General features: G+C 44.0%; 3 protein-coding genes and 1 non-coding gene across 7 annotated transcripts in view; 2 read left to right on the top strand and 2 right to left on the bottom strand.

Annotated features, from left to right (window-relative positions):
- The window catches only part of desi2 (desumoylating isopeptidase 2), a 33,481-nt gene extending 32,329 nt beyond the window's left edge, over positions 1-1,152 (bottom strand). Inside the window, exon 1 of the mRNA XM_069179996.1 lies at positions 181-1,152. Coding sequence (XP_069036097.1) covers positions 181-219 — 39 coding nt within the window. The 5' untranslated portion in view covers positions 220-1,152. The remainder of the gene's footprint in view (positions 1-180) is intronic.
- A 1,785-nt stretch (positions 1,153-2,937) lies between these two features.
- catspere (catsper channel auxiliary subunit epsilon) lies at positions 2,938-23,337 on the bottom strand. Of its 4 annotated transcripts, none has more exons than XM_015362433.2 (23): positions 23,031-23,335; positions 22,738-22,814; positions 22,472-22,520; positions 21,241-21,314; positions 20,052-20,121; positions 19,673-19,758; positions 19,476-19,500; positions 18,530-18,607; positions 17,717-17,820; positions 16,592-17,093; positions 15,738-16,218; positions 15,161-15,600; positions 14,212-14,270; positions 13,541-13,619; positions 13,135-13,187; positions 12,453-12,506; positions 12,307-12,340; positions 11,456-11,535; positions 10,731-10,830; positions 10,233-10,328; positions 9,826-9,983; positions 4,728-4,781; positions 2,938-3,291 (listed from the first exon to the last, which is right to left on the bottom strand). In XM_015362433.2, the coding sequence occupies exons 1-23, from the start codon at positions 23,055-23,057 to the stop codon at positions 3,156-3,158; spliced, it is 2,916 nt and encodes a 971-aa protein (XP_015217919.2). In that variant the 5' UTR covers positions 23,058-23,335; the 3' UTR covers positions 2,938-3,155. The 4 variants fall into 4 exon arrangements, with proteins under 4 accessions (XP_015217919.2, XP_015217920.2, XP_015217921.2 ...); XM_015362434.2 differs by having other exon boundaries at positions 19,700-19,758; XM_015362435.2 differs by lacking the exons at positions 12,307-12,340; positions 12,453-12,506; positions 13,135-13,187.
- Positions 5,459-5,532, top strand: trnan-guu (transfer RNA asparagine (anticodon GUU)). The gene has a single exon. It is a non-coding gene; the product is annotated as a tRNA-Asn (tRNA).
- A 23-nt stretch (positions 23,338-23,360) lies between the features above and the next one.
- The window catches only part of adss2 (adenylosuccinate synthase 2), a 33,456-nt gene continuing 31,451 nt past the window's right edge, over positions 23,361-25,365 (top strand). The window contains exon 1 of the mRNA XM_069180032.1: positions 23,361-23,624. Within this exon, the coding sequence (XP_069036133.1) occupies positions 23,445-23,624 (180 nt within the window). The 5' untranslated portion in view covers positions 23,361-23,444. The remainder of the gene's footprint in view (positions 23,625-25,365) is intronic.

The raw sequence follows: 25,365 nt of genomic DNA, 5'->3' as shown, positions 1-25,365 counted from the left end.
AACCAGCAGTGTGGGGAGTGGGGTGCCGACAGCCGGCAGATGACCGTGGGGACGGGGGAGGTTTTCTGAACGGCCACCGGCACGAGTTCCTCGGCCGGACCGCCTCCAGCGCCGGCGCCCCGGCGGGAGAGAGCTCTGCCGGGGGGCACGGCAGCTCCGCCGGGCGATGCTCGTACTCACCATGTCGTACACGTTCAGGATCACCGGCTCGCTGGCCATCCTGCCGCCGAAGGAGATCGCCGGCGGCGCCGAAACAGCCCCTTCCTCCGCGCTCCCGTCCAGTCACTCCTCCCCGACCCCGACTCCTCCTAGTTCGGCGCCGGGCTCCCGCATGCGGCTCCCGCGGCCCCAGCCGGAGAAGCGCTCGGCGGCTACAGCCGGGGCAGCAGGCAGCCGGGCACAGCGACAGGCGAGCGACGCGGGACGGGGTTTCCGGAGCAACATACACGTTTTCCGTTAGGTACTGCCATCCAGAGCCGCCAGAAAAAACGCGCTCGGCGACGAAAGTGGAGTCGGGTGGACTCGATATGAAAAAAATTTCTTTTTTTTTTTGTTGTTCAGCCGCGCTTTCCGCCGAAACGCGCCCCAATAGCTCCACTCCAGCGCGAGGCTGTGGGAAGCGGCTTTTTCTTGGAATCCCCGAGCTTGAAATCGGCGATCAGTTTGTTTGGCCTGGTGGGCAGCTCGGCGATCTGCTGCCCTGGCCTGAAATTCCCGCCCTCTCTGTGGAGGACTGGAAGCGAGCGAGCGCCGTCAATGGCGGTGGAGTTTCAGCGTCCGAAGTGTTGCTTCTGAACTCGCCGAGTTCCTGTTTGCAGCGCTGATTCAGTTTGCTTCAAACCTGGATGTACCTCGTGAGCTCGCAAATTGGAACAGTGCGCTGCGTTTCAAGATCGATGTGCGTCCCTCACGTCCTATAGGCTGGGGGTGGGTGAGGGTGGCTCTTCACGGACTCCCACTTTGCATTTCGCTATAAATGTATCCAGAAACGAAATAGCTAACGGTATCTATTCCAAGTACCGCCGTTAGGGAATTACTTCCAATACGTATAGCAAAATATATGGGGACAATTCGTATTGTCTGCTATATGTTAGTCGATCTGAATCTTACCTCAGTAAACTGCAATTTCCCTCACGGGATCAATAAAGTATCTAATAAAAACAGCAGACGTAACGTGTAGATGTGTTTCGGCCTTACGTCTCAAGCCTTACCTGTTCCGTTGTTTAGAGGTGAAGTCCTCTATAAACGCAGAAGGGGTGAAAGTAAAATTCACACCTCCGTCAGCTTGCACTGGGCAGGATAGAACAGGATAAAAGGCTCCGTTCGGGACCAGAGCTGGGCTGACAGAAGGTGGTAACTGTGTGGAAAAAGGGGCAGTAGGGTCAGACCAACTCCACACTGTCACTGGGAACCAGAAACGTGTCAGAAGTGGAACCACTCTGATTTCACTGGTCCGGGTGGCTTGCTTTGATAAAACGGGACTGGCGCTAACCGAGTGTGCTGAGCCAGTGTGTTTGCCTTCTCAGACTTCCAGATATGGTTGTGAACATTTTCTTGCCCTCGGGTAATTGCTGCTAAATTCTGAATTGTCAATCGGTGCTCCAGAATAAAGTCTGTTTAAAAATCTTGTTGCGCTCACTGGTTAAATTAATAAGGTAATGACTTACTATTCTGTCTACAAGATGGGTTTTTCTCTTTCACAGGTAACCTTACTCCCGCCGAAGGCCAATAGATCTTCACTCTTTTCTATTTCTTCATAAAAAATAGTAATTTAAGTACGTGTTCTGGCATTGTACAGTACAAAAAGTGAACTGACGGATTGCCATTGTCATTATATTGTAAATGGCAATTTGTTAATTCACTTATCTGGTTATATAAAAGATCACATAAAAAATATTCTAATTTGGACCTCTAATGAATTAAATAGTTCTAACTAAAAAAATGCAGTGGTATTTGCACAGCTGTGGCTTAAATAGTATCCTAGCTGTAAAATCAAATATATATTTTTAACAAAGAAACTCTGTTACACTTGTGTTTGAAGAATCTGATACTCTTTTAGTTTTATTATAAGTGAATGCTTCCATAGTGTTTTATTTTCTTTAGATTTGGACCAACAAAGAATCTAATAATTGTCACATCTAACAAAAGATCTGTACATGAAGAGAAAGGGGTTTAGAAGCTGCTAATGACTCATTAGACATAAGAATAATTACAAACAGGAGGAGGCCGTTAGGCTTTACAGTAGCTAGTAGCTAGTTCATCTTCTAGACATTTGTTGACAGGAAGCCAGATGGCTTGAAAGTCATGGCTGGGAAGCTTGTTCCAGCTTTGGGTAAGGATGTGCCGCCTGTTCTGTTTTGAGACCTCGGATCCCTGTCGCCCTGTTCATTCTGAAGGCGCCCGGTGGGTTGCCTCTGTCCGGACCTCTGAGGTTTCTGGATACCTGGATCAGTGTACTGGAGGAGCAGCTCTGCTGATCCAGGTCGGTGGGTTTTCCTGAGCTCCACGACCAGGCTTGCGTGTCTGGACTTAATGAGGCCACGATGAAACCCTGAAAACCTTGACTCACCACATGACTCAGTCCTGCCCAGACAGTCTCGGCTCAATGCGTACCAAATACATCACAGGAATCACAGCACGGCTATGTTTAGGCGGGACAGATATTTTTGCTTCTTATTTATATTCCTTCCTTTAAAGCAGATTGGGTGCCACGTGGGTTTTTAAGAAAGCTCCTCGAAGAGGCTTTTAGTCATAGTTGAATGATTGTATATCTCATTTTCTGTAAACCTTTCAATTGGTCATTCAGAAGTTTTCAAATTAATGGTCCCAGTTTAAGTAGAACTTGGTTAAAATTGCCTTGATTTTTCTTAGTCTCTTATATCATTTTGCTTTAAGAAATGTATGTGTAAAAAGAGCAAATCAGACATTAAAACAAAATTAATGGAGAAAAGAGTACTTTATTGAACTATTAAATGTACAACTTAACTGTAACAAATTCATGTCACTTGTGAAAACCTTTCTTGTACATTCAAAGTTATCTCTATATAAGAAGAAATGTTCATTTTTTTATTATGAATAACAATCCATCCATTTCCTTCAAGTGACAAGCTAATCATCACTGTTTGCCTTCACACAGTTAAGTGGGATATTTAACATTACTGTTTGTCTACAACTGGGTTATTTAACATTTCCCGAAAAACTTTTATGTATCGAAAGTAGGTGCAGATCAATACCCCAGTAACAATCAATGTGACCATCATTGCTGTAGTTCCGGTAAATACTCCAAAATTGCTGCAACGACAAACACCCATGAGTTATCAAGATAGCTGTCAGAAAAATTCAAACCACATTTGTGTCCCTGTTGGTCAAAGGAGGAATTACCGAAAACCCTTGATGAGCTATATCCCCAATCACACAGGGCTTTGATGAAATCATATAACTTACTCTAACTGAAAAGAACAGGAAAACAATAAAGACACAGCTACAGAATTTGATTAGTTTGGCTTTTATTGTATTTTGGCCTTATTTTGAATTTTTGTATTTGTATTGGTACTTCCTCCTGTTTGCAATTTGAAAAAAACATGACATTTGAAATAAATTCATAACGTCATGTGGACCACAAGGTTTATACAAACATGTCTGGGTGTGGCAACATCTTCAGCATGTTAAAGAAACACAGACAAAAATCAATGCACCTTAGAGGCAGGCCTTAAGAACTTTAACAGAGATTGTGCACATTCCAATGCGAGCATTGCTGCTGGTACAAGACCGCTAATTCAAAAAGAAATCTTTTTATGAATTCGGAATCAACAGTTATGTTTCTCATTTTATTTGCTGCCGAATTTGACTTGCCAGTTGTGAATGAACACAGGGTATGGTTACACACTCTGTGCCAGTGCAGTGAGAATATGGGTTGGCACAACACCTCTCAAGCACCTTGTGTTGAGCCAGTCACCCTTGGCACTGGCTGCAAACTGCTTTGTGCACAGTGGACAGTCAGCACCACTGGAGGGCTGATGGCTGCTCTCAGTGTAGACACCCCACTAGTGCCCAGAACATGCCAGGGCTCACTGTTACACAAGGGGCTGTGTGTACCCTGCCCAGCTCAAGCCCACCGAGCCCCATCAGCGCCCCCCACAGCTGGTGAACACTTTCCTCATGCTTTCTTATTAAGTGTTCATTGTGTAATTACATGCCCAAAGGGTGTGGGGGAGTTTGCCTTGTGGGCAATCTAGACACCTTATCCCATGAGAATGTATGTAAGTCTGCCTCTTGTTGTCATGTGGTGCTGCCTTCTTTTTGCAAAAGGCGAAACGGAAGAATTTGCTCAGTGGCGTTTTCTTGTTTTCTGTAACATTCCACTCCAAAGGACTGCTCTTACAGCAATACCAACGCATTACAGACAGGTTTTGTTGTGAAAAACAAGAGTGTACTGTAGTCATGCACAGAGGTATGGTCACAAGTCAGAATGCTACTGCCACAGGGCATGCAGACATTGCAAAACACAGCCTGCCCAGTCAGACGTTATTTCATAAATAACTGAAAAAAAAAGCCTATTCAACTTCGCCTAATCTGATGGATTACCCCTCAGAGAGTCTGTTCTGGACCCAATGTCTGCAATGAACATGAATAACATGAGAAGTAAACAGAATGGATGAACCTTCAAGTCTGATTTTTTTTTTTTGAATTTGTTTTAGATATTTTAGAAATCTTCCTTCCACTCTTACCTTGTGACAACCCCATAGGTCTGTACAGCAAATACAGCTTGCAGGTCGCAGAAACTGAAAAGATAATTGAGTCAGAAATCGTTAAGAGTCACACAGAGTTCCACTGATTAAAAACTGGTCACCCTGTGCAAATAGCGAGAAAACACTGATTGTGACAAATGTGGTACTTTGGAAATGTCATGTAAAGAGTGTAATGGAATAATGTAAATTGATGTGTCTCACAAATGTTACATTCTTTCATTTTCTTAATATGTCTCTTCTGTCACTGCTCACAGAGTGGAAAAAGCAGACTGCTTCACCTCCCACAGGGTCTCTAGTGAATCCACTCATTACCTTTCTTGTCAAAGAAATCTGTTTCTTTCTTTCAAAACTATGCTCAGATTTAATCACTAACCTAAATTCCTGAAGTTCTTGACTCAGGAAACATTCACAAGCACCCATATACAACAGTACACATGAGTGTCTTCAACACAGAAGTGGTAACCTGCACCACCATTTTAAAACTGCATGAGGCAGCCTGCAACTGGTGAGTTAAAACAGACCCAAGACTGAGCCCTGAAGTACAACAGAAAATCCAACAGGTTAGCTTTGTTAGCCGCTTCAGGAGTACAGCACCAGGTGAGAAATCTTATCACACTTTAAGGTTTTTGATTTACTTCAAACATATCTATTTTTCCTGGCTGTGATTACACATCCAGGATTACACAAGGAGCAATCTACTGTCTACGTCAGTCTCTGTGGCGTAATCAGTTAGCGCGTTCGGCTGTTAACCGAAAGGTTGGTGGTTCAAGCCCACCCAGGGACGCACGTCTCAGTTTTCCATCCTTCGGATGAGATGTAAAAGCGAGGTCCTGACTCTCTGTGGTCATTAAAAATCCTTGGGCTTTTCTCGAAAACAGTAGGGGTGTAACCCCGGCATCCTGGCCAAATTTCCCATTGGCCCTTATCAATCATGGCCTCCTAATAATCCCCATCTATGAACTGGCTTCATTACTCTGCTCTCCTCCGCACTGAGAGCTGGTGTGTGGTGAGCGTTCTGGCGCACTATGGCTGCCGTCGCATCATCCAGGTGGGGCTGCACATTGGTGGTGGTGGAGGGGATCCCCATTACCTGTAAAGCGCTTTGAGTGGAGTGTCCAGAAAAGTGCTATATAAGTGTAAGAAATTATAATTAATTATTAATTATTTCTAACATTTCAAGTTCTAAAGTAAGATCTTGCAGCAGTTGATCAAGGTCTCTTGTTCTGAAACATTGCAAGGTCTTGGTTTGAACAGCTGGAGAGTCTGGATGCACAATGCTGACGGACTGTTGTGTACTTTGTACACAGACCCAGACAGCCAAACAGGGAAACAGGTCCAGAAATTGAATACGAGAAGGCTGAAGTGTCCTGACTCCACAGAGTCCATTCGATCACTTTCTAGCCTCTTCATCCAACACAGGGTCACGGGGGAGCAAAACCTATCCCAGCAAGCCATGGGCACAAGGCGGGGTACACCCTGGATGGGACATCAGTCCATCACAAGGCACACACCGACACAAACACTCACACACTCGCACCAGGGCCGATTGTCCCAGAAGCCAATTTATCTATGTGTATGTTCTTAGACTGTGGGAGGAATCCAGAGCTCCCGAGATTCCTTTAATCTAAAATGACAACAGATTTGAAACACAAATCAGCACAGACTGCTGCTGAGAAATTCATAAACAAGCCTTTCTGAATTTTTGTAGGGGAAAAAATTAGTTCCATGGGTTGATCCTCATTTAACAGTGTCTCCACGAAGGCAGACATAGTAGGTTTAACGATCTCTGCTTGTTGAACATCCTCAGGGGTTGTTGGTCAATTTGATTATTTTTCACCTCCATCTCCCTGAATGCCTCTCCCATAAGTGCTACAGGAGCTTTCATGTCATCATTGGAGTATTAAATATCACTGACCAAAGAGCTCCACTTAATTCCTGGAGGGTGAGTCAGTGGTATCAGTCATTACCAAATACAGGGCTGATCCATTAACTCAGTATAATGGCAGCTTCTCCAAATTCCCTTTGCAGCCTTGCAAATTCAGACTCCTTAGCCTTTTTCAGCCTTGAGAATAAAATCAATCAGAAATATGAGAATGGAGGAACATTTTATTTAAAGCCTGGAGGCCTGATCTGATGTGCTTAATTGATCTGATGTGCCTATTGATTGGAGAAAAACTACATCTAAAAGATCTTTTTTTTAAAACTTGCCTCTTATCAATATGTATTTTAAGCTGGTCTAGGCAATGCTAATAAATGTCTATAGAAACTGAGCCGGACTTTATTTTGTATAGCTGGGTAGCTGTCACTATATCACAGCTGTGTTTAAATCATGATCAATTATTAATCTTCATTAAAGTGATTAGCGCTAAAGAAAAACTCTACTGCCACCTTGTGGCGTCACCAACAGAACGTTTTTACCGAGAAAAATCGACAGAATACCTGTTTATGTACTGTATCTACTCTATCTATAGGAACAAGTAATGGGTTTATTCCCTGCTGAAAAGAGAAGAGAGAAAACACAACGTTTCGGCTGTGAAGTCTTCTTCAGGTGTTCAATTCAATCACTTTCTAGCCTCTTCATCCAATACAGGGTCACAGGGGAACAAGAACCTATCCCAACATGCCATGGGCACAACACACCTGAAGAAGGCTCCACAGCCGAAACGTTGCGTTTTCTTTCTTCTCTTTTCAGCAGGGAATAAACCCATTACTTGTTCCTTTGCAGACTACGCATGCTGACGCAGCTCCCCACCTGAACTACTCTATATATTTTTTATCTTTCAAAATCAGTCATTTTAGATCTTAAATTGTCATCTCTAAGGAGAAAAACGTTAAAGATCAAATTAATTCATTTTCACTAATATCCCACTTCTTTCATAACCATCTGATTTGTTTTGGACTCAGCACGTTTTAATCTGATGATAATTTTACTCAGAGTGAGATGTGCATCTGCCATGTCAGGTGCTTTTTGTTCTTTCTTCACAATGACAGAATAAATTGAGTTAATGTAATTTAATGTAATAACTTAGTGGCGGTATACTGTACCTGTCACCACTGTGTAGTGCAGTTAAGAATTATCATATAAATATATTACTCTTAATGGGAATGACCCTTTTCATCTCAGCTGACTACTTGTAATGTAGAAGTAGTTCAGGTGGGGAGCTGCGTCAGCAAGCGTAGTCTGAAAAGGAACAAGCAATAGGTTTATTCCCTGCTGAAAAGAGAAGAAATAAAACGCAACGTTTCGGCTGTGGAGCCTTCTTCAGGTGTGAGGAAGAAGGTTTTACAGCCAAAACGTTGTGTTTCCTTTCTTCTCTTTTTAGCAGGGAACAAATCTATTGCTTGTATCTACTTGTAATTTAGTCTACATAACTGCTGAATAACACACCTTTCGTCTTACCTGTTTTTTAAGAGTTAGTTTGCATAGTAAAATAAAGTAAAATTTACAAACAGATCTAGCCTTACTTCAGGATGATTTAGTTTTACTAATAACATTTAGTTATTCTTATTCTAACATCTTACAGCCCTCAAAAACCTTTTTTAACAGCAGGTTAGTGGAGTTGCCATGGGCACCAGGATGGGACCCAGCTATGCCAATATTTTTGTTGGTTGGGTAGAAGAACGTCTTTTCACTTCCTACACTGGCTTTGTCTCTGACCTCTACAAGCGAAACATCGCTGACTGCATTGGTGCTGCCACATGCTCTAATGACCAGTTAGAGCACTTCCTGCATCACTTCACCAACTTCCACCCATCCCTCAAATATACAGTTAACATATCTTCCACAACTCTTCCATTTCTAGACATAAACCTATCCATTAATCATCCGACTCTCTACTTCAGTCTATTACAAACCCACAGATTCACACAGCTATCTCCTGTACAGCTCATTTCACCCCAAACACACTAAAAACTCTCTCCCCTTTTCACAGTTCCTTCGGCTATGACAACTCGGCAGTGATGACATGGATTTCCAGAACCAAGCACTCAAAATGCACTCCTTTTTCATCAACAGAGGATACCCCACCCACATTATTGACAGGGTCCTCATCTGAGCCAATAACAGCCCCCGGACCATCAACTCGATCAGGAACCCCCGGCCTAAAAACTGCATTTCTTTGGTGCTTCCCTTCCACCCCAACACACTGTCTATCCCCAGAACCATTAACGACAACTTTTCCATCCTACAGGATGATCCCTCCACTGGGGCCCTCTTTTCTGACCGCCCCATCATCTCATATCGCTGATCACCTAATCTGCACAACCTTCTTGTTCACAGCTCCCTTGACCGTCCTCAGCAACCATCCACACCAGGCACTTTCCCCTGCAACAGAGCTCGCTGTGACACCTGCAAGTACATATCTAACACCACACTCATTCAAGGCCCCCCAGGACGATTCCAGATCACCCTGGCGACCTCTGATACCTCCAGAAACCTCTTGAAGGAAATGCCCAGCCATCTACGTTGGGGAAACCGGAAGGAGGCTAGGAGACGGCTTCAGCGAACATGTTAGGGCTGTGAAGATTTAAGATTTCTCCGAGCCCATAGTTTCTCATTTCACCTCTGACGGCCATGATCACACCGGTCTCTCTGTCTCTGTTCCCAAAGAAGGGTTTCTCAACTCCCACAGCAGAAAAACAACAGAAACGAAACTCATCCTGAAACTTGGTTCACACCTTCCCCCTTCTCTCAACGACAGACTTGTTTTTGTGTGATCATCTCTATTCTCATGCAGGTTTCGACTTCACCCCTCTCTTCACCTCTCCCCACTTCGCACCACCTGGGTGGCCTCTCCCCTGCTCCCGCCTACGCCACTCTCCCAGCTTTTGTTCTCCTGTGCTATTGAATCTTTGCTGTCTGCCCTGTCTTTCTCACACCCGAACAAGACTCCACAGCCGAAATGTTGTGTTTTCTTTCTTCTTTTTTTCACCATAGAATAAACCCATTACTTGTCCCTTTGCAGCCTACGCATGCTGACGCAGCTACCCACCTGAACTACCAATAACATTTAGGTTTAGTAATAACAGAAAAGTTTTTTTTTTTAAGGTTTTAAGAAATGCAAGGAGCCTCAGTCACCTGAAGTTTGGATCCAGGATCTTGACGCTGAACACATAGATGCCACTCTGCACCTGAGACCAGGTGATGAAGTTGTTGCCACTTCTGTTGAGGATCTCATAGGGCTGGCTGAGCTCCCCCAGCACACCAGGGGTCACCTCAAAACAGCTCCTGTAGTTCTGGGGAGGAGAGGAATGCAGAGTGAGATGAAGTAGGGCCAGGGCGACTGCAGACCCCTGTCTCAGAGAGGGCGAAACTTTAAGAGCCAGTGAGAAGAGCAGTCTCACGCAGCCCAGGTGTGCCCAGGACAGAACAGTATTTTCCCTGATCATTATCCCTTCTTCCCAAGGCTTCAGGACGGCACAGGGCGCGGAAATGACTGAACATTTTAACCCTGATGCGTTCAACCCAACCCTTCGTTCCCTTACATGTGGTCCCCAGGCTTCTCCTGGTGTGCTTGATGAGAAACTGCCGTTTCCTGCCAGCATGGAGCTCCAAGTCTGTGCCTCACGAAGGCAGCCCACCTGCAGGACCAGGAAGACAGAGCTAAGAGCTCATGCAAACATGTTCGTTACTGCTGACCTCAGAACAAGCCCTACTCTGCTCTGGCCCAGGAACTGCCAAGGACATCTCCCTCTGGAGAAGACCTTTTTTAGAGACCAATGAAGGAAACGTGTGTACCTGCTACATTTCAGGTGGTGACTCATGGCATGCTCCTCTTTAATGAGGATATACTGGCATAAAACTCAGTGTTGTTAGCTTTGTTTTACTATACTAGATTTCACGCCATAACGGTGCGGCTCTGACCAATACGCACACAGTTTAGGTATAAATTGGTATTTATGAGTGTCAAAAGCTTCACTTTTCTCAATGAATCCAGACTCTGTCATTTTACAGGAAGTCTCGAGTGGGAATACAAGAAGTACCGTCTCCATGGAGGCATTGAAGGAGTAGTCTGTTCTGCCATTTTCTTCCCAGACTATGAAGTTGGCTTCAACACTTTTTAAAAAGGTGTCACCGTCATAGCTATAAGCAAAATAAATCAAATTGTTATCAAGGGAGTAAGGGACGATGGAGTCACCCCTAGAGGGCACAATGATGCAATTTAAAGACTACTAGGACTATAGACTTTAAAGACTGTAACAAGATCACTTAGGACCGGTATGTGAGTGTGGCTGGGACAGAACAGGGGAACCAGACTCGTTTAGTGTCTTCTGGCTTTTGTTCCAGCTGTGTCTCAGTTACAGTTGCTCAAAATATTTAATTAACTGAATAAATCCAATACAGTACTTCTAACTGGGCCCTAAGAGTTTTTAAGTTACCTGTACCTTTAACAAAGTGAATGTTTTTAAAGTAGTAAACTGCTCAGGAAACATGAAATATATATAAATAAGAAAATGATTAAGTGAACTGTCAGGTTGGAACGGAAAACAGAAGACTGTAGCAGGACGCAAGACTGATAACACAATGGAGGTCAATGGCAGGAACAGTGTGCGCCCGTCCGTTTCTCTACATTTCCACCCTGGCTGATGAGTGAAATTCTCTGTTGGCCATCCTCAGACAGGAGTCCTCCAGTCCAGTAGAAGATGGCTTGTGTCTTTTGTACTTTTATATTCTCTCGGCTTTCAGACTGTCCGAATTCCCAACTTACAGGTCTATGCCTGGCAGAAAAGGGGTTGCATAGTAGATCCTGAACAAACAGCCAAGGTATTCCCAGTCATAGTCAACCACCTGGAAAAATTAGAAGACACTAATCTTGACAACATCAACCCAGTGCACCTCTTCAGAACAACGTTGGAACATAAACAGGAGTCTGGAATACCCAACCCAGCTACGCAGATAAAGTCAAAACCCTGGGTCCTTGAAGGAAAGGGTGGCCAAGATCCTTGGATCAGTTAACTACTACTTTCAAAACCAAGTTGAAAAAGTTGTTTTTTGAAGCATGAGCCTTTTTTGATCAAATGGAACTCTTCCCTCTTCTATCCTTATTATCTATATCACCTTGTGGCTCTTCCAATCTGAACTATTGCAGTAATTTCATTCAACCAACTCCTTAATTCCTGTATTGATCCATCATGCTAATTATCAGCTGAGTAATAAAAGGAGATGTTTGCAGCAAAACTGTGTAATGGAGGGGATTGGGGTGTGAGTTAAGTAGCACTGCTTTTAGGATTCTTAAATCTTTTCCCTTCCAATATGTTTTTATATTTCTGAAAAATCATCATAATAATAACTATTAATGATTTATTTTAATAAATTAGGAAAACATGCCAACATTATGAAGTTTGTTTTTGTATTTTCTATACCAGAACCTATAGGATTTAATTCTGGCATCAGATTAATCTCAGACTTTTCAGCAATGACCTTCAATGATATGTTGACAGTGGAGATTCAAGAACTCTTTCACAACATGTTATTGTTTTTATTTAGATTCTATTTAGGGATTATTGTACTGTGAAACTGTGCGTCCTGGACCCCATCAAGACACAGCATCAATCTTACGAGATCCTGATCCTGTGGATTGCTCAGCACCGATCTGCAGAAAACACAGATGCATACAGTAGTTCAAACACCCAAGCAAGTGCACAGAGCTGATTGGTAATCATTCAAAAGAGCTCAGATGCCCATAACATGGAATTGTTACTCACCCAGGAATGCTGTAGTTTTTTAAATCAAGTTTTTCACAAGGAGTTCCCCATGGCCTGAGAAGAAAATTCAATAAATATGAGTTTTACCACTGTAGAGAGTGTGACGCAGACTGAAGAATGAACTCCACTAGTTAAGAGCTTTTAAGTTGTCAAGGTCTGATCTTTACTGGAACTGTACACCATGAGGTGAATTACAAGGCCTTCACTGATTTTTGAGACCATTCATGGCTTGCTAACAGGCAGCACAAATTCGAGTGGCATACTGAAACTAATATATTTCACTTTTTCACAGACCATTGTGCTCTGTGCAGTAATCTACTGTACTATCAAGGGGCTGTTCAAGCAAGGAGAGCATATTTCAGGCTCGGGTCCTTGTTTAGCAAAAAATAATTCTTAATTGCCGCAGCCAGCAGAGGAATCCTACTCTGTTGGACCCCTGAGCAGGGCCCTTCACCCCAACTGCTCCAGGGGCGCCGTATAAATGGCTGACCCTGCGCTCTGACCCCAAGCTTCTCTCTCCCTGTCTGTGTGTCTCATGGAGAGCAAGCTGGGGTATTTGAAAAGACAAATTCCTAATCCAAGAAATTGTATATGGCTAATAAAGTGATCTTATCTTAGAGTATTTTATATACAAGTAGAAAATATGCAGAGCTCAATTAAAAAAAACTAACAAATCACTTACCTACTGATGCGTATGTGTCTTTTTGGAGGACAGCCAACTTTAATATGTGATATCTGATAATGGAAAGGACTTTTAAAGCAGTGCACATGTGAATTCAGATGCAGTACCTCTGTCCTCTTGGAAGCGCTCAGTTCACAGAGGTAAGCTTTCATTTCACAGTCTAACTCTATAACTAATGTCTCTCAGTTTCACATGTCTGACAATTCAGTTTTACAGTTGTAAAACACACAATGAAACTATCAATTCATTAGTGCAATTTCTGCCCTGACACATACTGAAATATAACTTACCTCTGATTTCAAAACTAGGAACTTGAAAACCTTCTAATTTTTTTTACTTAACTTTCTAAAACTATTTATTTCTCTCTTCTGTTTCAGTGCAAAATCATTCCCCTCGTGGTACTCACCCGGTTGGAAGGCAGGTTGCAGGTGTTGCCTGGTAAATTTGGCACCACCTCCAGAGTGACAATGCCACTTGTTTGGCTTCTGAAACAAACACATAGAATTGTCCGCTAAGGATTTGTTTCTAGAGCCCTGACAGCATACAGCACTGGCAACTCACAGGCTTGATGGTAAACAGTGTCTGAATCCTGTGATCGCAGGTGTGCTGCTTGGAAGAACACCTGATGTGAAACCTTTAGAACAGCAGGAGTGAAAATGAGGAAAATATGGTGCTACGCTGCAGGTGTCTCTCGGGACAGACATGTTGAACTGCAGCTCTTCAGACTGATCAATGTGATTGTCTTTAAATCCCACTAAATTAAAGACTGCAACACAAGATTTTCAAAAGCAAACAAGGGACTGGCAGGAGAGTGCAAAATGGTTTGACATATAGAGCTACACAAGGCAGTTAGAATCTGACACTGGGGACATACCAGATGTGCATCTGAGCATGAGAAGGACTGTGCACATCTGTCTGCCAGATACAGTCACATCCATCGCTTCCTCTGGGGCAGTGAAGTGGGAATTTAGAATGGAGACCTAGCTTGAGCCAGCGCCCTTGTAGGGTTTTAGCTAAATTTGTGTTTATAGCAACAGAGCAGAGGTAAAAAAAGGACACAAAAGAGAAAAGACTTGCACTTCTTCTCTGTAGTTCTCTGATTTGCTGTAGTCCCGCCAATGGTACAGTTTAATTGTCTGAGGGAACAATAAATACATAAAAAGTACACTGTCATTGCAGAACAATCAAGAAGAAAAGTGCATCAGGTAGCAATTTAGATAAATACAAATACGAAACATAAGTAATTAAATAATGGATAGGTGTTTTGCATAATCACCCAGAATAATAAATGCCTCTTATAATGCTACTGCAACTACTCATGATAATATTGTCAAAAATGTTATGGTTATCACTCATACTTCATTTTGCAAGTTTCAAGAGCTACTCAAAGCCTCCACTAGTGTTTGCTACTATTATTGCAATTTTGAGTGTTACTGATGCATCTTACAGTGAGAAGAAACCCAGCTTGTCATTGAGTATTCTGTAGTTCACCCTAAGAAGAGTCTTCAAAAGCTTTATCACTACTATTCAAGGAAAACTCTACACGTGCAACTAATTAAAAGTGTTGGTCTAGCTAATCCATCACATTTACCAATCAAACTAAACTGACACATTGTCTTGTGTTCCTTGTGATTAATATTTGTGTTCTTCACTATTATAAATCTAAAAAGCGATTTTTCGGTCACAAAATAACAGTTCGATCAACTGTTAACTTCAATGAACTGGCTAAAACTCCATTAGGAGATCCCTTCATAATTGTTTTCCACATGAAAAAGATAAAACTGGGTGATAGTGGAGTGCTACAGGGATCTGTACTAGACCCACTGATTTATATCAATGCCAGAATAGTTAGTAAACTGATCAAATTTGCAGGTGATACTCAATTCAGAGGATTAGCAAACACTGAAGAAGCAGTAAACAAAACCCAGAAAGATTTAGAAATGAAGACAGAACAAACACCTGGCGGATGTTTTATCACGAAGTGAAAGGAGTAGGACAATGAAAGTGTTGGTCGCTGTGCTTTTACCGTGTTCTTTGTGCAGACTTGACTGGCTATCTCGAAGCGTGTTCGGGTGGCTACGTGCAGCAGGTCCAGCCTGTGCCCAGAGATCTGTATGTTCACACCCATGTTTTCGGGGTAGACGATCTGAGCCCACAGCTCCATCTGCTCCCCCATGTCCAGGTAATAGGCTGGGATGTCCATGCTGTGCTGGAAGGTGAAGTAGGCGCATGTGTGGGCTGTGCCCAGCACCGCGCTCTTCACCTCCATGCTGAGAGGGTACATGTGGACCTCAATGGCCGACTCCACCTGCCTCAGCACTTTCATCTGGCCCTTCGGCCCGAGGTAGAGGGCCATGTTGGTGCCGGGCCGCGCCCACATGTGCAGCCTGACCAGCTCGTCCATGCCCACCTTGCAGAAATACAGGGCGTTGTTCTCCATCTTCACCACCACGTTCCAGGACAGATCTGCAGGGAGGGAGCAAGCAAAAGGGATCAATGAGTGCGCATCACGACTAGACAAAAGAGAACTCCCCTGGACTCCCTATGCAGGGCCTCCTGTTCTCTGGCCTGGTAAGCCCTGCTGCTGAAGTGGCACACTTAACCCAAAATGACTTGGTGGATGCTGCTGCCGCCAGACTCCGCCGTGAGGTTCGCTGAGCGGGGGGTGCGAAGGAGGCCGTACTCGCTGTTGTTTCGGGAGCTGTAATAGAGGGCCTCCTTGTTCCAGAGCAGCACGGAGGGCAGGGCGGACTGGACGAACCTCAGGCGGAAGGGGCCTCCCGACAGGGAGCCCGGCTTCAGCCGCCCCAGAAAGGCGCTCTGGAACCAGGAGCCTGCCTCCTCGTCGTAGAGGACGAGGAACAGCCTGGCATCAGAGGAGTCGTGCGCGCCACAGGCCTCCACCAGCACACCAACCTCAGGAGGGCGGGACCCAAAAGCTACAGCGGCAATGGTGACGTTACAGGAAGAGGGAAGGCGCAAGATTTGGGCCAAGAGGGCTCGGTCCGCCTTCTTGTAAAAAGTCGATCTGCCCAGATACAACTGGTCTTCTGTCCACACTGCGATGATGCTTAGTTCTATGTCCTGGAAGAAAAGAAAAACAGCATTTTTTTATCCGCTACGAAAACAAGCAGTAATAACCCATCATTGTGAACACTGTCGATGTGCAGTGTTGCTTTAAGCTTCAACTTTTATTTCTTTGACTTAGAAAAGCTGGTATTAAGGCAAGAAAACCGTAGAAAGTCTGATCCCTTACAAATGACAAAGAAAATTGTTTCATTTTGTATTTTATCACATGGGACTGTGTTGTACAGTCTGTCTGAAAGCTGTAAAAACACTAGGGAATAACATATAATTAGGAAATAATGTTAGAAAACCAAATAATGTAGGAAACTGAATGATCAAAAAGAAAGAAATGCAGTTGTAATAAGTTGCCGAAGAGTGATGCTCTCCTCACCCGAAGCGGATAACTCTGCCAGCAGGTAGGCCTGTACTGCAGCCCCTGCACTCCGCTGCTGGGCAGGTCTTCCTCCCTCTTCCTCAGCAGCCTGTCGTAGCTCCTCCAGTACACGGAGCCGTCCATGAGGAAGAGGATGCTGCCCTCCACGATGACCGCGTCTGTCAAGGTGAAGTGCCCCTCGGCAGGGGCAGCCAGCAGGTGGGGGGCAACCAGGATCTCCGCCAGGGTGCCGAAGGCGTCGTGGGTGATGAAGGTGCCGAAGTCCGAGAGGAGCAGCGCGGTGCTCAGGGAGCAGCTCTCCCAGGCCACCGAGAGCTGGCTGCCCCGAGGCAGGCGCAGGGGCACCTCCCGGCCCCCAGGGGGCAGCAGGGGCTCCACGTCGTGGAAGGTGTGGTAGCCGGAGGCGATGAAGCAGTTCTGATAGCCCACCGCCTTCCCCTCAATCCAGAAGTTCGGCAAACTTTGCACCTCGTTGTCTGTGAGGTGGATTTCCCAGTACCTGCAGCAGTCGAGAGAAGTCCCGCACATGATCTCTCACTTTTACATCTCTAAAAGTCAAAAGTGAATGTGACTTGTTTTTACCGGTATTGTACTATATTTGCCCTTTCCAACTTCTAATTAAATGTCAGGTTTTGGCCCAGAACTTTAACCCAGATATGAGCAAAGAATTTTCTTTGTCTCTAGCAGTGTATCAACATTTACCAATTATAGTTTATTATGGTATTATGGTTTATTATGGTACCAATTACCAATCATGGCCTCCTAATAATCCCCATCTATGAATTGGCTTCATTATTCTGCTCTCCTCCCCACTGAGAGCTGATGTGTGGGGAGCGTTCTGGCGCACTATGGCTGCCGTCGCATCATCCAGGTGGGGCTGCACACTGGTGGAGGTGGAGGGGATCCCCATTACCTGTAAAGCGCTTTGAGCGGAGTCTCCAGAAAAGCGCTATATATGTGTAAGCAATTATTTATTATTATTAATTTGGCATGACTGACTTTGGCATGTCCAAGCAGCTTTCAAACCCCAGAGGGAAACGTTTAGCTCATTTGGGTGGTGTGTGATCTCACTGGCTGCCTGCTCAGCAGTGGCAGCAATAACTAATTTACTACAGTACCTACCCCTTTACAAAGTTAAAATCCCCTTGGACTGACTTTGTTGGAGACCATTTAATTATAGGATCCTGCCCCAGGGTGAAGAACTGCTTACTGATGAAGGAAGATTGCTGCAAGATGAGAAAGAAATTCATAGTCCCCAAGCCCAAAGAATTCACTGCTGCTTCCCTTAAATAAGAGCATCATGAAAAACTAATTTCAAAGAAACATTAAAATGAATTTTCACGGAATGTAACAATGTTTCCTGGGGAAATATTAACTTGATAACCTACCATGTTTTCTGTTTGAGATCTTTGAATAAACTGCAGCAGCAATAGAATAGAATATAGTGCATATAATATTTAGATTTCAGAAGGCTTTTAGTAAAGTTCTTCATAAAGAGTTCTCAAATAACAGGTAGCAGGAATTCTGGTTAATGCACATATTTTGGATTAAGAATGAATTCCTAATTCATGGATGGATAATAAAGCACAGTTAAGGAGTGAATGTTCAAAATGGGGTGTACCACAGGGACCGGTTCAGGTCCACTGTTCTGTGTTCAGTTCTGCCACTGTAAACTAAATCAGTCAGGTTTGCAGCTGACATCAAATTAGGAGGATTATCAAACACTGTAGAAGCTGCAAGGGAAACTCAAATATACTTAAGACTAAATTCCAGACTTGGCAAACACCCCGCAGTTAACACAGAGACTGCAGAGTGTTACATGCAGATAGCTACAACTATAAATATAAAATGGGAAACACTGAGTTTGAAGTAGCAACTCATAAAAAAGTCTTAGGAATTTCTTCATCTTTAAGACACAGTAAAGACTTTGCTTACTACTGAGGGGGAAAGTGCTGTCTGATTGATTTCAGCAGGATCGGCATTCTCGGGATCCATCACCCACACTCTCAGTATCTAAACAAGAAAACATTCAAGACTCGTTAAAGCCATGACAACTCTTTCTTACCTGCATCCCCTGCATGAATACCAGCCTATACCACCTCCCATGGCAGGATGTCATTCAAGGCATACAGGCCACACCCATCGCTCCTTTCCCTTTGCCAGTGATGACAGTGAATGGGGCATTGCTTATGTCTGGCAATTTTAGGAAGACTTGGTTCTTCGTTACAAATAATGAGGCCGAGGAAGAGCAGGACTAGACCAGAGCGCAGAGAAGGAAGTGTTTATGGCAGCACTGGATAACACTTATCCTCATCCAACATGTCATCAGAGAGCAGTTTTCAGATCTAGAGGTAGACCCAGGCGTGCTGAGAAGGACAGGAAGGCTTTGGCATCTATGACACCACGAAAAGAGAGCACCAGGCCTACGATGAAGCATGCTGAAAAACAGCAGAACTATTTTTCATTAATTTATAGTTTTAATGCGTTAACTTGTATGTCTTAATAATTCTGTCTATTAAGTAGGTCTTCATGCCATCCAGATTACATGAACATTGTGGCATGAACTGGAGGCACAGATCACTGAATGAAAAGGCATTCTTTGCAGAATTTTGACATGGATTTTATTTACCCCCTTTCTACAAATAATAATTACATGAATTATTCACCTATTCAAGCACATATATGGACCTGTTTAAACATTTTGGCATTTTTTATGTTACTTATATAACTTCAGCTCAGTTTGTAGTGACATGTGCAGCGATGGAATGTACAGGTTTGTTAAGTGGTTTGTATCCTTTCTCTTTTAATTGCGGGATGCAAAATCTGCTACAATTGTTATAAATAAGGTCTTGAAGAGATCCTGTTGAGTCAGTTTTCTTACCTGCATTTGGGTTGCTTTTTCTGAGCTGTTACAAGATAAAGACAAGCATTTAGGATCATGAAGGCAACCAGAAGCATCACAATTTACTTTGTGTGTTTTAGACCAAACAGGCTACAGCTGGCGTTCCACCAGGCTTCTGTATCTGGTCATCTTCATCCACCACCAATGTGTCAACAACTGAGGAAACGACCACCTACCTGCTGTCTGGCGCCTTTGCTACATACCATGAAAAACAAAAAAAGGAGTCCCCGATGTGAAGGTGCCTTTCCTCTTCCTCAAAAGCCTGGATTTGTAACAAACTCTATTATAAACCTTTGTTTAAGAATGTTTCAGACTGTTTAAATAAGTAACTGCTTGACTATGCACACAGGATACTCCATGCCTTATCTGTGATGAGCCACGACGCTAATCTAAACGTGTTTATTAAACTTATCTTAGCTCTGATGTATTTGTTACCAGCATAAGAAAACTTCCAGCATAATTAAACATAATCATTAAACATAATGTTTAATACTGTAATAGCAAAATAATCTTGCAAACTTTACTCAATCTGTATTAGTAACAACTAATACTTACATTTTCAGAGACTAATGGTTTAACCTTATGGTATCCAGCAATCCTGCATGTCAGGACTGCTTTGGGAGAGCTGCAGAAAGAAATTAACAATATCTCATTCATCGTTTTACACATTCAAATTAGCTGAAAGGGAGATTAAATTGATTGTTTTACATCTCTGTTGGAAACTGTGCTCCCTGTCTGTACATAAAATGGTTATAAATGATCAAAGGTGAATGATCTAGCAGTAGATGTTAAAAGTAGAGAAAGACGAATGTGTACTTAAACATTTTTTGAAAAGTATTTGAGGTTAGAAAAAGTGTGGTGTATATTTTGTGGCAGAGCAATATGTTTGAAAATCGTTCTGTTCCTGCATTGGTGTGCACTGGTTCCTGTATTTGGTGTCTTAATAATCTTTAGTTTACAGTATATTAAATGACCCTGATGGCAAAGCACATCCAAACACATCCAAGCTGCCTGGTCACATTTGCAAAGAGAAACATCAAGCAGCAAACGAATGAATATTTGCACAAAGTGAAAAGATCAAACATCTATCCTTTCTTACTGTGTTTTTAATACCTCTGAACAACCCCTCTAATTAATTAGTTACACACTAGACAAGCAAATTACACCTATTTCAGTCACACATAAAGAAAAGACAGCAGTTGCATTAAATGTTTTAAAACTAAAAGTATTCCCAAATAGCAAAGTGGGTTTTTTTCTCAAGGCCCGAAGATTCAGTAGCCCATATTATCCCAGTGTGAGCAACTGCCCTAAGAGCAGCAGGACTCTCTAATCAGTGCCACACCCTAGAATAGTTTCAATTGTTGAACTGATCTGTTTCCCTTAGTTGTCTTGCTGCTGTGCATGTAAGGTAAAACTGTCTGGTGGAAGCTGGCAGGTGCTTGCTGTGCTACAGATACAAAGGATATTCAGAGTTAGTCAAAATGTTGTCGACAAGTATAAATGGCAGTTAATTTACTAAAGTTTTGTTTTCTCCTCCACAGATGGTGCTGCAGTCGCACAGTCTCCACAATGACATCACCTGTGGAGAAATCATTTTGTCCTGTTATCACGAGACCCATGTAATTAATTTGTAATAAAGTGTCAAAGTTGTCGACAGCATTTTGACTAACCCTGTATATGTGCTAAATACCCCCAGCAGCACCTAGGCAATAAAATCAAACAGCCAAGCAGAGTTAAGGCTTACTTCTTATTGTCCACTTCACAGAATTCTGGGTAGCTCCACTCTGTGAAGGAGGATCCCTCATACTCTAGAAGAATCTGGACATTGCAGATCCAGGTTACATGCTATCACATACACTGTATATTAACATTATAACATAATATTAACTGTATATTATGTGATTTCTACCATAAGTCTTTGAACACCTGCGGGACTGATTTTCAAAGCTTCTTACTCATTTTTTCCAAACTACCGCTAAATCAAAATATGATTTATGTGACTAAAATCAAGTTCAGTCCCACATAATGGGTATTCGGAAACCCCAAATCATTAAGATATCAAAACCGTCTGACATAAAGTATTAACTCTGAAACAAACCATGAATTTTTCTACATGTTAAGTAGCGTCCTTCACTGATGGGCTGAATGAATTGAAAAGGCTTTTAGTCTTGGGTGGGTTTCAAGATTGGCCAGGCAAACAGGAAAACGCCAGAAGTCACTGCTGTCACAACTACAAAGGATTTAGCGTCCATGAGTCAAATATCATGCAGTACTGTACCGTAACGTGGGACAAGTTTTTTTGAGTTGGTGTATAGATCTTGAAATTGCATCAGAAATGTACCCTAGACTCAAATAAGAATATATTGTATACTTAAACATAAACTGTATATTGAAGATACTGCTGCTGTGGAAGTACAGAGAACAGCAACCAGATACATTCCAGGGATTGAAAGAAGTTATCCTCCACCGACAGGCTGAACCCTTTGTTTTGAACAGAGTACAATGGAGACAAGTATTCGAAACCCTCAAAGGCACTGAGAAAGTCAAGCCAGCGGATTTATTCAGAATGCACAGACACAGTGAAAATATTCAGATGAACAGCAACAGTGAAATAACCCAGGGACACGAGTGAAAACTTCATGGAAGTGCATTTAAAACTGAGAACGGGAGGCACGTCTTTACACAAGGAGTTGTGGGTGTCTGGAACAGGCTGCCCAGCAGATACCCTTCAGCTGGATGAGGTCCTGGGATCAATTAGCTACTGGCCACCCAACGGGCTGGACGGGCCTCCTCTCATCTGTAACCTTCATGTTCTTGGGTTCATTATCCGACAGATTTTTCACTTCTCACTTTACAATATTTGATGTAGAAATCACTGAAGAATATCCATATCGTACAACGACTGTATAGGGAGCAGGGCTTAAGATACAGTATAGGCTGGTGTGACGACTCATAGCGTAATACCACATACTCACAGAGGCTTTGGTTATGAATAAAAGTTCATCATCCATGATATTTCTGTATCTACATAGAAAGAAAACACTGAAGCAATAAATTTGTTACAAACGAGCCATTTTGCACGTTGCTACTCTCATTTAAAATATCCCAAAACCTTAATATGCCACAAAATCCCTAGGTTATTTAAAATACAATTAAATAAATTCAAAAAAAAGATGGAGAAGTTCTTGATGTATTCCTACGTCATTATCAGGTTGTGGGCCCTCCGTTTAAACTGCCTCACCTCCACACCTCCAGGCTGAACTCGACATTCAAAAGCAACACCGCGGAAACCATTAGAATCGTTGGCTTCCCCATCGTCTACAAGACAAAGGAAGGCTTAACTGACAGAAGAAAATTAATATTTTCTTTCTTTTCGGGTGTTAAACGTGCACGCCGCTTGCTCCCTGCCCCGGGGGGAAACTCGCTCTCCCGCTCCCTTCCCGCGCGAGGGCGCCCCTGCCCGCCGCTGTTGCCACGACAACGGCCAGGCCCGCAGCCTTGACGGCCGTCTCACAAGTGGACCCCAGCTCGGACCTTTCTCAACATCTTCATCTCTCGCATCCTAACTGAAACTGAAGGGAGCAGTTCTGTCAGCTCCCAGTATGTGTGGGCGCCTGTGACTGCGACTCAGATCGCCAGATCGCGGCGAGGTTCGGGCATGTATGCGCGGTTTTCTGGCGTTTTTGCGGCAGCGACATCAATCGACGCTCAAACAGTCGGTCATTTAATCCAGACTCCTTTCTGCCGCTGCACAGCACAAAGAAACGGCAGCAAAAACCCGAAACAAACAGGGGGGCGCGATTCCGTCGATACCGGGGTGTGCCAGTGGGGGGCGCCCGGCAGGCGCTCTTCCCGCGCGCTCCCGAGCGTGCGCGTGCGCGAGCGACACTGCCGCACAGCCTCGCTGCCGGGAGACGGAGACCGAGACAGACAGACGGGCGGGCGGGCATGTCGGACGGCGGGAGCGCAGACTCGGCGGGGGCTCGGAACGGAGCCGGTACCGGCGTGGTGAACCGGGGCGTCGGCAACCAAGTGACGGTGGTGCTGGGCGCCCAGTGGGGCGACGAGGGCAAGGGCAAGGTGGTGGACCTGCTGGCCCAGGACGCGGATATCGTCTGCCGATGTCAGGTGAGGGGTAGTGTGCGCAGAGCCGGAGCTCCCGGCCGCAGCCAGGAAGGGCGAGCCGGGCAGGGTGCAGCCCCGTCCGGCTTCCCCGCTCCCCGGCACGGCGGCTGCGGGAACAGCAATGCGGTGTGGCTGCGCTCCATCGGAAGGTCACGGCGTGCCATGAGTTAGGGAAACCCCAGGCGAGCGCAGCTTGATTGCTAATGTCACCTTGGGCTCGCCGCTTCGGGCTTGACTCGACGCTTGTTTCCGTGTTTGTGTTTGTGTTTGTTTACTGGACCGGCGGTGTGTTGCGGCGCGCAGCTTCAACGGCGCAACATCACGTCGCAGCACAGAAGACGAGTGTCGCCTCGTCCAGCTCGCTGCGGAGCGGGGCTGTCGGGCCAGCGGAGCCGGTCTGGCGCGAATGCAGGGCGCAGCTCGCCGAGTCCCGTACCGGGGAGCGGAGTTGGGTCTTGCGTGCAGAGTGGGCATACCTGAACGGGCCCGCTAGAAGTGCTGTGAAATCTTCCCCATTGGCGTGCTGGTGGTGTCAGGTTGTGTTTGACTCTCACACCGGGCTGGCAAGCGTGTCGTCTGGGAGATCGTTTTTTTGCGTCGATGTTGCTAAGGATTAACTAAACCTACCGGTTTTCCTTTTTTTTTTGTAATTCTCCCATTAACATGACTCGTCTTTAACCTTAAGTACAATGTACTTAATTAACTTTCTCAGGGAGTCAAAAACTCTTGACTTGAGTGGCGTCAGACCATTGTAGCATTTATGCCCTGAAGTGAGCGTTTTGGATAAAAAAAAAAATGTTCCACGTTTTTCGTAACTGAAGAGGACTGTGACCAGTTTGAGGTTTCTTGTTAAGGCTTCTCTTCACGGCAAGAAAAATCTTCCCTTGAAAGTTATTAGTGCAAAGGTCGTGATTCAACTAGGGAAGGTCATGTTTAACACACTTACTGGAATTCTTTCAACACGCAGCGAGGACAATTGATAACACTAAAGCAACATGGCGTGTTTAAATTTTCATGACATTCATAAAGGTCTTTTACAAAATATTACTCCTCAAATTAAAAGCATAGGACCTCAAGGTAACTGGTTAACTATCAGGAAACAGTACCTCAAAGGAGACATCCTTGAACTCAAAAACATGTCTAACGGAGTGACATTAATCTCGCACATCAAATCTTAGATGACCCGCCTTATCCACTCTTTTTAGAAAAATAAATTATTTGCATTTAGGTATCTTCTTATCATCATTGTGTTTAGACCGTTTATAAGCTAACTGCCTGTTTAATACTGGATGAGCTCTGTTAAATGTTTGTACTGTTGTTGTATTATTGTGGTATATGTTATATGTTTATGAGGTCTTGATGTGCTAGATAAATTCAGTTAGGAGTGATAAAGGTTAGTTTAATTCAAATATAGTATAGTCTAACCTCTTTCTGGGATCTAAGACCGAAGCAGTGGTATGCTGCAGGATTCCTAATTAGGCCCCTAGCTCTTCCAAAAAATTCACATCTCTAATGAGTGTTAGACTTGCAGATGATATAAAAGTGAGCCACACACAACCAGCAGCAAAACCGCTACAAAAAAAGATGTAGACAGAGCTATGGATTGGATCAGCACACAACCAAAGCAGTTTGCAGTAGTACAGTATCTAAGTGCGAAGGGATTCCCACTGGCAATAGGAACACTGTAGGAAGTTGCACACGAAAGGGATCTGGGTTTTTTGTCGACTCTTCTATTTAGACAATG

The sequence above is a fragment of the Lepisosteus oculatus genome, chromosome 17 (assembly GCF_040954835.1).
Source record: "Lepisosteus oculatus isolate fLepOcu1 chromosome 17, fLepOcu1.hap2, whole genome shotgun sequence".
NCBI classification, from domain to species: domain Eukaryota; kingdom Metazoa; phylum Chordata; class Actinopteri; order Semionotiformes; family Lepisosteidae; genus Lepisosteus; species Lepisosteus oculatus.
Note: the sequence above shows the minus strand (reverse complement) of the source record. Positions and strands in the feature narration are given on the sequence as shown.